Here is a 13,592-nt window from a genome sequence, read left to right as displayed (position 1 = left end):
TATGTGTAAATAGGAGTTCATAAAATGGATTTAAGTAACAAACTATGTAATATAACATTTATTTAGTGCCAAGAAATTTGGAGATTACAATAATTACATTGAGAGGAGTTGAGGTCAAAATGTTTACAGCCAGGGGAGTTAATTGAAATGGATAACCATTATAGATGGCTACTATTATTGTTGTTGAACTTGAAAGTTGGAATATGTGAGCTTCATCTTTTGCACACAGAAAAGTTCACAAAAACTGCTTTTAATAGACTTTATTCTATAGTACTGCTTGGTGGATCATGCAGTAGGTTGTTATAAAATTCATGGGAACTTTTATGTATACAAATGTCAGATCAAGTACAGGTTTCATTAATTATATATGTTTTAAACTTCCAACAATTAAAAAAAACCCAGAAGCCAGGAAATTAAATACAATAAAAAATGAAATATTTATTCGTTTGGCTCAATAATGACATAGCTCACCATTTGTTTTAGTAATAGCAATTCCCTGCATGCAGTTCATCAATACACTACAAGTAAATAGTTGTGTAAAAGGAATTAACATTAATCTTTTGGTTTGTGCAAAAAACAAAAATTTATATCATGTTAGGTAATTGCACAGCTTAGCCACTATGTTCATGGCTAAGAGGGTCAGAGCCCAAGTTATATCTCTGATAGCTTTAGTGCAATAGGAATTAAAAAAATAAGACTAGTCTGCATAAGCAAATACTACAAAAGTTGAGTAAAAAAAAACCTTCCATGGATAAAGGGTTATATTGAGGCAACCATAGTTGGTAGAAAATGATCTAGGTTTCAATTTTTGACCAATGTTCTCCTACTGGAATGGTAGAAAATATATTATAACAAAGAAATCCACAAAACACATTGTTTAACTTTTATTTTAAGAAATTATCCATTGAAAATTCTTATGGATTTAAAAGTTTGGAGTTGTGATTAAAAATAAAAAGAAAAAGCATAAAGTAAAATAAATTGGCATGTCATCAACCTGAAAATAATTTTCTTATGTACAAAATGCAACAAATAAAATTGATTATATTTTTACATTATTTATATTTAAACAAGTTTTAGACATATTTTAGCAAAATATGAAGTATAGGTTTTGACAGTAGGCAGTATGCAGTGTGTTTCCTTGAAATCTAGAGAGACACCATATGACACAAGTTGAATTAAAAATGCAAAAGGAAAGGTGCTTTTAAATAACTGCAAGCTATTCTGCTTGATGTACTAGACATAGAGCTGGTTAAATCACTCTACTACCAACATGTGACGACTTCTAACCAAGACTTGTGAAGAATGGATTGAGTAAAATAGAGCGGCATAGGTAATTAACATGCATTAGTGGTAGTCTTCAAACTATTTATGTTTAATGAATGGTGCAGGATACAACCCCGTTGGAAGCTCGTAAAAGACACATACACTGTGGTACATACTTGATTTAATAGAAGTTGTTTATCAGGAGATATATATATATATATATATACACACATAAATATATATATATATATATATATATATGTATTCCCAAACATGCCCCACAGGATAAAATAACTATTTACATAAAAGAGGGTGTGTTTAATTGACATAAAATGTCAGCTTTGCTGAGAGCAGAAGATGGCAAAGCAACACTGAATCAGAAGGTGGAACAACTATTCTAAAGGGATACTTTAGATATACTTTTCTAGAACAGATTTATTAGATTACTTTTTTTGGAAAGCATTTAACCAAAATTAAATATAGTGCTCTGGAACTTAGAATAAAATTTGCACTTGCTGAAACAGAATACTTTGCATAAAAATAATCCTTTAAAAATTAGAGGAGACTTTACAGGCACGTAACTGTTTAGATATAAACAAACATAGACTAAAACACTTTCAAAATTAAAGCCATCTAGAAAACGGAAGTACCTGAAATTGTTACTAGATTTTTTCTTTCTGGTTTTGAGCAAGAACTTCATCTCTTGGACAAAACCCTTTGTCTGATTATTCGAGAAACTTGTGGAGTAGGAACACAGGGCTCTTATATACTTTTTTCTCAACTTAAATTTCATTTGCAAAAATAGTGACATAGTATTATGAATAAACTATGAAGTAGTGACTAGGGAAATCCACTAGAACAAATTCTGTAAAAATATTGCAGATATGGAAGTTAAAAATAGAGTGGATGCAAGTACTGTACTAAAAGTGTTTGGTGTAGTTACAATGATCACTTTGCACAACTATCCCTACAGTCTAGGTAGCCATTGAGTTTCTCCTCAGCAGTGTCAGCTGGTAATGAAAACAGCAACCTCTTGTCAGTGTTGATACCCTGACTCACAGAGTTATAGTGATGGAGAGGTCACTGTCTTGTTATAGGCACTGACCATGAGTATTTGTTAAAACAGTTTGGCATAGACCTCCTCTGGGAGTCCAGTTGACACATAAACTTTACCTTCTTAGGCTGTAAACAATTGATCACAAAGATAATTCTTTGTCTCTTTTTACTTTTGATTTTCCCTCACCTCTTTCCCTTTGCTTTCTTTTTCTGGTCTGTCTTTTCCAAACTTTTCTTTGTCTGGCTTTGTTACACTATCATAGGAAGGAGGAGAGGTGGTAGAGGAACTTCCATCTGTTTTTTCTGGGGTGGAGTTCCCATTTAATTTGTCAATAATCATATCGTCTTTTATAGGTAAATCAATCCTCCCTTTGATTGCTTCTTTGTTATACTCACTTAATACCGTCTTTAACCTTTGCCTTAAAAGATAACATCTGAAATTACGCTGAATGATAGCAGCAGATACCTCCTCTTGTTTGCGTTTCAAAGTGGTTGTAATGGGCTCATAGGAGACTTTGGAGGGGTTCGATGCCATGAACCGATCTTCCATTTGTATTCGAAGGGCATCCATCTCTCCACTTTCACCCAAAACACGCTTTGTAAAGGCAAATAAAATGTCGAGGCAGTGGATCCTGTCCCCATTGACCATGGGCAGATCCATGGCAATGAGCTGGACTTTGTTTGGTTTTGCTATGAGAAGAGGAGGATCCAGGGCAGCTGCAAAATCAGAGAGCTTGGAGAACTCTATGAACTGGGTGGCATCAGGATCAAACTTCTCCCAAACCTCATAGAACATCTCAAAGTCGTCCTCATTCAGGGGCTCTGCACTTTCTTCAGTAGCAACACTGAAGTTCTCCAGGATGACAGCGATGTACATGTTCACCACGACCAGAAATGATATGATGATGTAACTGACAAAAAAGAAAATCCCCACAGATGGGTTCCCACAATCTCCCTTAACTGAGCTGCCAGGGTGAATTGTGTCAGGGTCACAGTCAGGCGGTGCACTGTTGAGAATAGGTGCTAGCAATCCATCCCAGCCACCAGAGGTGGTAATCTGGAACAGGCAGATCATGCTGTTGCCAAAAGTTTCAAAATTGAACATGTCATCAATTCCAGCTTCCTTTTTAACATAGGCGAAGTTGGACATCCCAAAGATGGCGTAGATGAACATGACTAGGAAGAGCAGGAGGCCGATGTTAAACAACGCAGGAAGGGACATCATCAAAGCAAAGAGCAGCGTGCGAATCCCCTTGGCCCCTTTGATCAGACGCAGGATTCGGCCAATCCTGGCAAGACGGATCACTCGGAACAGGGTAGGGGACACAAAATATTTCTCTATCAGCTCAGCCAGAAACATACCTATGGAACAATACAGAAAACAGCTAAACAGTGAGTATCTTATGCTTATATGAACGCTTTTTCTTTGCAAGGTTAATGAAAACAACAAATTTGTTATGCGTATAAACCTTTACTGTTTGGATCCACTTCCTAATATTACCAGTGAAAGATTATAGAGTTTTATTTAATAATTCTATAATGTCATAAACCAATATGGACTCTTGCAAAATCCCATAAGTTAAATAATCTCACATAGTGGTATGGCATTTTAAGATTATATACACCCAATTACTATGAATAGTTATCCTCGCATATGAAATGTGCCAACAGCAAACAAAGACTATTTCTGAAATCTTCAAATATATTGTTTTCTTTTTTTGAATAGTTAAATTCTTCAGTTAGTGGAAAATGAACAAGAGTGTTGAACTTTAGAGTTATACACATTATGATTCTCAGATCTAATTTCCATGTTACACAGGTGATAGGCTTTGGGGACTTTTCCAACAACTGCACTTCTCTGTAAATAAACCATTCTTACCTACAATGGAGAGAATCACCACCACAAAATCAAAGATGTTCCAGCCTATGGTGAAGTAGTAGTATCTGAGGGAGATAAGTTTCAGCACAAATTCTCCAGTGAACAGGATAATGAACACAAGGTTGATCCGGGACAAGACTAGAGTCATATATTTGCTCTGGTCATCAGTTTCTACCATCATGGTGACCATATTGAGGCAGATAAGGATCATGATGCTGATATCAAAAACTTGTCTGGTTACAAAATCAAAGACCATTCCTTGGTATTTGTTCTAGAAGGAGAGGAAGGAGAAGGTTAATATGCATATTTCATAAATATTGATCCATAAAATTGCAGATGAAGTCCTTTACGTATGGCCCATGGGATGTGCACCCTTCTCACATTACTGCAAACAAATTTGTTAAAAAAAGAGCAATAAATGAAGAATGTCATATGACAAAAACAAAATATAATTGTTTTATTTAGGTCCCATGGGAAGACAAAGCTGAATAAAACATAAATTGGTGGCAACTGGTTGATAATGTGCATGGGCTTTGCTTGATTTTAATAACTGATAATTTTTACAAAAAATAATGACAACTAATAATGAAGATTTACAAAGTAGGTTAATATAGACAGACTTTTAGATGGATGAATATGCCAATTCATTTATCAATGCTTTAGGGATTTTGAATTATAGCTTATTTCTGTCTGTCCATCCCTCAAAATATGTCAGTTGTTTTCTATTTAATTCTGCCTCTTCTAACTATAATATTTAAATGACATTCAGTAAAGTAGGTATATGCCCTTTTTTGTGCCCTCCCTTACATCATCCCTCTGCCCTGCTTCCCCTCTCCCCCCCACCCCCCTCCTGCACCTACTCCAACTACTCTTAAAAATAATGCAAAGTGGAGTCATTTATAGGATTCATGAGACCTTGTCAAGTCCCAGTTCTGGCGATTACAGGCTTTGTGACTTTACGTACAGTATATACCTTCTTTGGGTCTCAGTTCCTTATTCCTTACCCATCTAAGAGGATAGGTGATTTAGAATACAGCTCTGTGAACATAGTCCACCATCTTTATGACTTTCCACTATAATGAAGCTCTACAGAGTATGCATTCTGAATAAATCTTTTGTGTGTGGGTGTATTTGCTGAAACAAACTATTTTGATGATACCCTTTTCCTTTCTAAAAACGTTAAAAATATTTTCTAGTCATAACAATGGAGAGAACAAATAGCATAGAGGGAGCCCATGGGTGTAGAATGGGAAGTCTGGAAAACTCCAGCTACTTAAAAGGATAAGAGGGTGCCATGTAACAAGATCAGAGGAGCTGGAACCAGGTGTGTTGTTGGCAACAGTAGGTGGCAGCAGGAGCATGAACCTTGCTTTGGAAGCAGTTATTGGGAACCCTGACTTGGAGGTTTTCAACTGACAAACTAAAGAACATTGCCTCATTTTTAAGAACTTAGTAATTCTTACAGTGTAGTAGTTGCAAATTGTGTTACACAGTATGTACTTCACAATTAGGTCATATTATATATTGATGATATCACCTAATATGTTCTGATCCAGAGCACTGCCCAATTTCATCATATGGAAATAGGGCTTTGGAATGTTAAAGAAGATGAGTAATTCTTACTGCAGGCCGAGGTATGGGTTTCTGAGGTTTCTTGGACCCAAGTTTCTTCATTGCATTGTAATATTTTTTTTGTTCCTCTGTCATAAATATGTCTTGACCTCCAAAGTAAAGACATAGTATAAAACTGGTTACAATCCAACCTGTATTACAACAGTACTTTTACAAAAGTATTTCTGAGTCTCTCCTTTAATCCTTTTTTTTCAGTTTTTAAATGGATATTATCCTGCTTCACATAGATTTATCCTGCTTTTCCCTTTTATGTGAAATTCTGAGTACCTTAACATTATGTAAAACCCATAATCACATAAAACTCTGATTAGTACAGGATTCTAATTTGATTATATTACATTTAGAAGGAGGCTCAGGAGTCTCAAATATATTTTCATGAAAGAAAAAAAATCTTAGTCATTTCAGTGTTGACAATTTTACTTCTTTATTCAACACTTTTTGAGCACTTCCTGTGTCTTAGACAGTGCACCCAGTATCAGAACTACATAGATATATAAGACACAGTGTCTATATGCAAACAAAGAAAAACAACCCAGTACTGCAGAGATAACAATAATCTGTTTCTGAATCTGTTCCGAGATTCAGAAACAGGCTTTATATAGGGGAGTACTCTTAAGCTAGACCTTAAAGGATGATTAAGGGTTTGCTAGGCAAAGCACTTTAGGAAGAGAAAATATCCTATGTAAAGTCATGGAGGGAGAAGAGCATGCCTTGTTCAGAAAAGGGCAGAAAATCCATGTAGCTGTGTATGTAGCAAGTGATAGTGTTAATGGTGGGTACCTGAGGAGTAGGGAAGTGCATATAGAAAGTGTGGTGTGGAAGAAGATGAAGCAGGAAGACTGGGTGGAGATAATTCCTGAAAGGCTCTGTAAGCAAGGGTAAAGCATTGAGGCCCACTGGATGTTTTGAAGCAGTGGTCATATTTTTGAGTCAGAAAGACACTACAGCAGATCTGCAGAGGATGAATCTGGAGAGGAGCCACCAGTTAGAGGCTGGGCTCCTCTGCAGCTGAACTGACCACATAGTGAATGGAAGACAATTTAAAAATGATCTAACTCCGTCATGACTATGAGTGTCCTGGTTATTTGGATGTAAAACAGACAGAACCTCAGAATGGAGAAAGGTGAGAGCTGAGGAATACTTATCTTCTTTTTCTGTTGGTTGAAGTTATCTATGATGACACCAATGAATAGATTCAGAGTGAAGAATGACCCAAAGATGATAAAGATGACAAAGTATAAGTACATATACAGATTTTCTTCATATACAGGCTGAAGTTTAACCTAAATAATATTGAAAATATTAAATAATATTTAAAAACACAATAAATACTTGAGCTAAATTAAAAATTTGGTGAGTGTTGTTGCTTATTATAGAGTTATTTTTGCCTTGACCTGAGATACTGTTCTGCAAAAGCAATTCTTTTCTCAAATTAGTATGACCTAATATAATGAAAATTTGTAATTTTACGATTGTTCTTAAATCTATTTTCCCATTGTGGCTTACCTGTACCTATTCTTTAGAGTAAGTAGCAGTGGTATAAACAAGGCAAACATTTTGAACCTGTTATTAGTCTTACTATAATTTTTTTTGCAATATTTTCTCCTTGGGTTTGTAAATGCTAGCTCTTGGAGATAAGGCTTTAATAACAGAACATCAAATTCTAAGAGGAAAATTCAGCATAAACAGATATGTTCTGAGGAACTATTTTTATTCCTATTTTCTAAATTGAGTTTCCCTGAAACTTGCTTGCTTTTATCATGATATTTTTGGAAGCTGCTTCACAGACTCTGGTTTATCATACTCTCCAGGGGTAGGGAGAGACAAATTACTTGCCCACTGAGCAGCTTTCCCAATCTTAAGAGTCTCATTTACTGGACCAATCTGATTCTTCTAATCCATGCAGTTAGATATCCTTTCATATTAGATCTATAATAGACATATGTTAACCAAAATATCATTTATATTGAAGTGAATTGGCTTAAAAAGAGAATTTCTATATGCAGTTATAAATGTTCTGATTGCTTCTAATATAAAATTCTGGGCCTTTCAGTTAAATTATCACTATGGAAAAATCTAGTAGCTATAAATAGTATCTGAGTGAAACTTACATCTCGTGAATCAACAGCTGCATACATAATATCCATCCAGCCTTTAAATGTGGCCTGTAAACAACATATATTTGAATTCTGCATAAAAACCTAATCCAAGAATACGCATTTTACCATATGAAAATATGATAGTGTTATTAAATATAACTTTTTGTACAATATTATGAAATATTCTACAAAGAGATTGAAATGGATTGAATGAAGAAATGAAATTGAAATAGAACAAGATTTTATTTCAAAACTGGAACTCTTTTTCTTTGTTTGTCTTGGAAGGTATTTTGTTTTTTTCTACACTAACATGTAACTAGGTGAAACTCTCATCTCAGTCTCAAATCCCTTTCAAAAGGTAAGCTCTATGATTCAAACCTCTTGTGTCTTTAAACACTCAACTGTTTTCATTAAATTCTTGATTAGTTAATATACTGTCAGTTAAGTCAAAATAATTAAATATTACACATTTTGAAATCCACTCCATAAGATTTGCATTTCCACACATAGTAGAACTATACTCCTTAGATCTTGGTACAGTTATCTGTACATTAATCTGTACATTATCTGTACATTATCTGTATCTGTGTGTTAATTAATACTTAGATTAATACATAGATTAATAATCTATACATTTAATTAATCACTACAATAGATACGTTATTATTTTAATACATATAATTGCTTCTTTGGCATTTATTGCTACAGAAAATTAAAAATGGTAATAGCACAATAACATTCAATAATAGAGTAAGAAAAGACAGGAAGCAGAAATATAAAATCACATTAAAACATATTAACAACTGAACACTGGGGAAAATATATTTTAAAATCACTGCAAAACATCTTCTTTAGTCAAGTCACGCTAATAGTACAGGTGTTATCATCAACTACTTTCGTGCTATCAGATATTAATCACTCAAAGAACATCAGAGAAATGATTTTACTTGAAACATTTTGAAAACGTATTCAAAACTCATACAGTAGGCACTTACCACTTGAAGCAATGCGAGATAGCCAGCGCCAACATTATCAAAGTTTACTTTCACATTTTTCCACCGAGCTTTCTTGCCAAGAGCCTGACAATCACTCAAATTGTTAACTTCACTAACTTCAAACATGTTACCAGTTGTCGTGTTTACACAGTGGTAGAACTTGCCAGCAAACAAATTCACACCCATGATGCTAAAGATCAGCCAGAAGATGAGACAAACCAACAGCACGTTCATGATAGAGGGAATTGCTCCAACAAGAGCATTCACAACCACCTAGAAGAGGAGATAAGGATAAGGCAGCTTACAAATTGTTAAAATGGAAACCATTTCTTCCATTATTTATTCAATATAAAATGGGTGTGAAACGAGTTAAATAAAAATCTAGGTGGACAAGTTTGTTTCTTCTGATATTTTCTAGGACATATTCGGTAGGGGAAAACAAACAGTGACACACTAAAGAGCTAAAGGATTTAAAGAAAGCAAAATATGCCAAAGTGTGAAAAGAAATAAACAAAAACCTGATATAGTAAGATGGAGTCAGAAAATGTTTGTATGCTGGGGAAAAAAAGAAAAAAAAAGATGTATTAAATACCAACAAGAAATAATCATCATTCAACAATACATGTTAACTTTCAGGTGTGTTCATGAATGATTGATTGAAAACATGGTTAAACAAACCCATTACAAATAAAGTATTAATAATGCCTTAAATCTGTATCACCAGATCAAGTTAACTTTTGATGAAGTTGAAGAATGGTATAAGGAATTTACAAGGTCCTTTTTCCCCATATTGATAATTCCTAATTTTAAAAAAGTATATTAAATTAGGAAATGAGATGGAATTTATCTCTGGACATAAATTACTGAATGTATTCCCATTATTATTGATCCAAATCTCTTAAATGTTCACTTCAGGGCACATGTTACTTCACCAACCCAGGCCAACCTATTTCATGAAGGAGAAATTCAGTCATCTTTCCTCTAAATTCAGAAGAGATTAATGTGTATTTTCAAATCTCTAGTGATTTGTATCTTTTCTTATCTAATTAATCTAGCTCATACTGGGACTATTTTGTTAGGCACTTATATTAAATGAAACGATTGTTTTATTTTAAAATACTGAAACATTATTTTAGAAATCAACACCAAAGAATTAATATCAAAACCTGAAATCCAAAATTGTAAAAATTTCTTATGCTACTTGAATCTTATTTCATTTAGAAATTGTCATATATATTATACTGAAACCAGGTTGTCTTGGCTCTAAAATGTGTGTAAAATGACCTCCCACAAGTTCTCTTATCATCAAATAAATGCATGCCTTTTACCATATTTTATACCTAGAATGTTAATTCTGCCATATGACAAAATTAAAAATGCCAAACTAGAATAGTTTTCAGATTAAACTTGGAAGTTTTCTATTTTGTTCAATTGCTGTCTCCCCTCAAAAATGAATTATTCGGGCTTCCCTTGTGGTGCAGTGATTGAGAGTCCGCCTGCCGATGCAGGGGACACAGGTTCGTGCCCCGGTCCGGGAAGATCCCACATGCCACGGAGCGGCTGGGCCCGTGAGCCATGGCCGCTGAGCCTGTGCGTCCGGAGCCTGTGCTCCACAATGGGAGAGGCCACAACAGTGAGAGGCCCACGTACCGCAAAAAAAAAAAAAGAATTATTCATATGAAACCATGCAGCCAGATGAAGGCTTAAATAATGTGAGTGATGGTAAAAGATTGATGTGGAAAAAACTTGAAATTACATAATCATTTTTATTAACTTTATCTTGTCTTGTGACTTTATCAAGTAGCAATGAAAGAAAATTATAATGTAAAAGCAAGTATTTCTTTGCTTACAGTGCATCTGGAGAGTGGTTTCATTCTTCCTGGTGAGTGAATCTCAAAGTCAAAACTGAAGTGTTTTTATCACTTAAACAAACCACCTCCTAACATAAAAGCCCCATGGCATAGAAGAAATTCAGTATCCATGTGCATTTGCAAGCTGGATTAAACAAAGCTGGCCTTTGTGCTAAATAGTATTTTGAGGGGCGTGGCAAGTAGATGTGTATATAAGTGTGTACTTTATGTTTAGATGCATAAAATATACACTAAGGAAGAGAGCTGGAGAGGAAAATACAAGTGCTAAAGGAAAAAGTGAACCTCATTCAGAATGCTCACTTAAAAGGGAGATCTATGAAACAAACCCCAGGGGTTGCCTTCAATACTTAGTTAATTATCCTAACCCCTACTTTGGTTGCTTAGGATATATAGATTTTGTCAGAGGCTACAATTTAGTGTTGTTTTCTTGTACAACAACTTTTATTACTGATATTAATTGAAGAAGTAGAGCACACAAAAACCATTCTATCTTTCATTCATTACTGGTAATTTTTTAGAAATCAAACTACCTACTGAGAGGAAGAAAAATCTCCTCCTAGGATGAATGTCAGTAGTAAATAATTATAAAATGCATAAGCAATGAAAAGAAATAAATGGCAACACGTAGGTTTTACTTGTTGTGGAAATATCCTTGAACTGTCACCAGAAGACTTGGATTCTAGTTCTAGTTCTGCCACAAACAATTTTTGAGGGCCTATTTTAGTTTCAGGAGGCTAGGCTCAGTGATCCTTAGGATTTCTGCTTTGAAATTTTGTAATTCTATGAAATAAATATCAGAAGAGTATGGCAGCCCTCTGTATCTAAATCATTACCTACACTTAATTTTTTTCAACAACGCGTTTTATTTAATTAATTAATTTTTTGTCCGCGCTGTGTGGCATGTGGGATCTTAGTACCCTGACCAGGGATTGAACCTGTGCCCCCTGCGTTGGGACCTGGAGTCTTAACCACTGGACTGCCAGGGAAATCCTTACATTTAATTTTGACATGAATCATCAGAGAACCTGTATTTTTCTTACCCTCATGCCTTCAAACCGGGATAAAGCCCTCAGTGGTCTTAAAGCTCTTAATGTCCGTAGGGATTTGATGGCACCAAGTTCTGAGTAACCGAGAGCATTGGCTACCAAGCTAACCAAAGAAACCTAAAGAAGAAACAAATATCAATCAGTCCACCAAGAATATATCTATTCTTTAGTGCCGACCAAATAAAAATTCAGACATACCTTGGCAGCCTTCATATTCCACATAGTGCGATCATCTTACATTGCCAGCCTCATATCATATTATTGCTTTTCTTATCAGTGAAACTGGAGTCTTTGCCCATTTATATAAACATCTGTAAACCCGTCCAGTTAGATATTTTACCCATGGAGCCCTTTTCAACCTGTGCATACACCACTGATGATTTGGGATTTGATTCAAAAGCCATGTGCTCCACGGATCTGTGCTTAATATCATTGATTAGAAATCATGCTTTGCTTCCAAATTTATGTAATATCTTGGTTATGTGTATTGGAGGCATTGACCATGTAATAGAGTCAATAGGTTAGATATCTTCTCTCCCCTTCCAGGTCACATTAACTTTTTATGGGCTGAGATGAAGCATTTTTCTTTTAACGTTCCTAATAATGTCTGGTTGAATATGTTTTAGTCAATATATGTTGGATAAATAAAAAAAGAATAAAATATAACCTGGAAAAACATTTTATCAGACCACATAGTTTCATAGTAATGAAAAATATTTTATCTAAACTACTGGACTTACAATTTAAAATATAGTACCTCTCATTCAGAATGATAATACATTTTTCTGATATTTACACAAATGCTAAATTTTACTTAAATATATGAAAGGTTAAAGAAGACATGTCTCTTTTGGGAGGAAGAGACTTTATTTGCTTTTATTTTCTTTCAATATAATAACATTTATTGAAAATTTACTATATGTTAGGTTCTGTTCTGAGTGTCTTACATGTATAAATCTCAAGAAGTAGGTACTATTACTTTTGCCTTTTCACCAGTGAGGAAGTTGAGTTTCCCCCACACTCCCCCCTTCAAAAAAAAAAAAAAGATGTACAGGTAGAAAGAGGTGAAGTTAGAATCCAAGTGATCTGACTTCAAAACCATATCTCAGCCTTTTTCCTCCATTATCAAAAATTCATCCTTAATCTGAACCACGGAACACAGAAAATGACTTGTATGATTATCTTCTCAATTCTTGCAAGGATTTTATATTACTAGTCTTCTTCTTGATGCATCAGAGAGAGGTTAATTTACTACATCCACTGGATGGCTTAAAGGTCATGGTGTAAAGGTGACACCAAAACCAGAACTGAGACTTTACAGGCAAATGGAGCCACTGTCCCCTCATTATTTAATTTAACATACATCTCGCAGAATTGAACAGAAAAATAAATGACTTGAATGTTAAACTTCACTAGTGGCAGTATAATTTATCGAGCTATTCATTTCTGTCTAGTGTTTGCTGCTACAGAAGAGTGGAAAGATGGGGAAATATACATCTCTGATATACATCAGAGAATGCACAGGCTTGTATATTCTGGGCTCATTTGCCTCCGGAAGCATTCACAGCTTTAAGTTTCTGGAGCTGCTTTCTGAAGACTTCCCTCATCTTCCCAACCAAGTCCTGAGACTTGGGCATTTAAAGGGAAGTGGCTGCAAATTTCTTAAGACCCTGATGTAAGGAAGCTCACGCTTTGAAAGGAAAAGAAAGGTAATGGTCAGAACCAGGAGGTTCTGGAAGAATAGCAAGTTT

General features: G+C 34.9%; 1 protein-coding gene across 8 annotated transcripts in view; it reads right to left on the bottom strand.

Annotated features, from left to right (window-relative positions):
* Nucleotides 1-245: 245 nt before the first annotated feature.
* The window catches only part of SCN3A (sodium voltage-gated channel alpha subunit 3), a 111,592-nt gene continuing 98,245 nt past the window's right edge, over nt 246-13,592 (bottom strand). For all 8 annotated transcript variants that reach the window (XM_027129419.1, XM_027129452.1, XM_027129404.1 and 5 more), the window contains 7 exons: nt 11,836-11,958; nt 8,925-9,197; nt 7,942-7,995; nt 6,976-7,113; nt 5,822-5,926; nt 4,199-4,469; nt 246-3,681 (listed from right to left, as the gene is read on the bottom strand). In XM_027129419.1, coding sequence (XP_026985220.1) covers nt 2,486-3,681; nt 4,199-4,469; nt 5,822-5,926; nt 6,976-7,113; nt 7,942-7,995; nt 8,925-9,197; nt 11,836-11,958 — 2,160 coding nt within the window. In that variant the 3' untranslated portion in view covers nt 246-2,485. The remainder of the gene's footprint in view (nt 3,682-4,198; nt 4,470-5,821; nt 5,927-6,975; nt 7,114-7,941; nt 7,996-8,924; nt 9,198-11,835; nt 11,959-13,592) is intronic.

This window comes from Aethalodelphis obliquidens, unplaced genomic scaffold (assembly GCF_003676395.1).
Source record: "Aethalodelphis obliquidens isolate GAN/ISIS:26980383/991018 unplaced genomic scaffold, ASM367639v1 scaffold2, whole genome shotgun sequence".
Classification (NCBI taxonomy): Eukaryota; Metazoa; Chordata; class Mammalia; order Artiodactyla; family Delphinidae; genus Aethalodelphis; species Aethalodelphis obliquidens.
The sequence above is the reverse complement of the archived record's forward strand: the minus strand, read 5'-3'. Positions and strand labels throughout refer to the sequence as shown.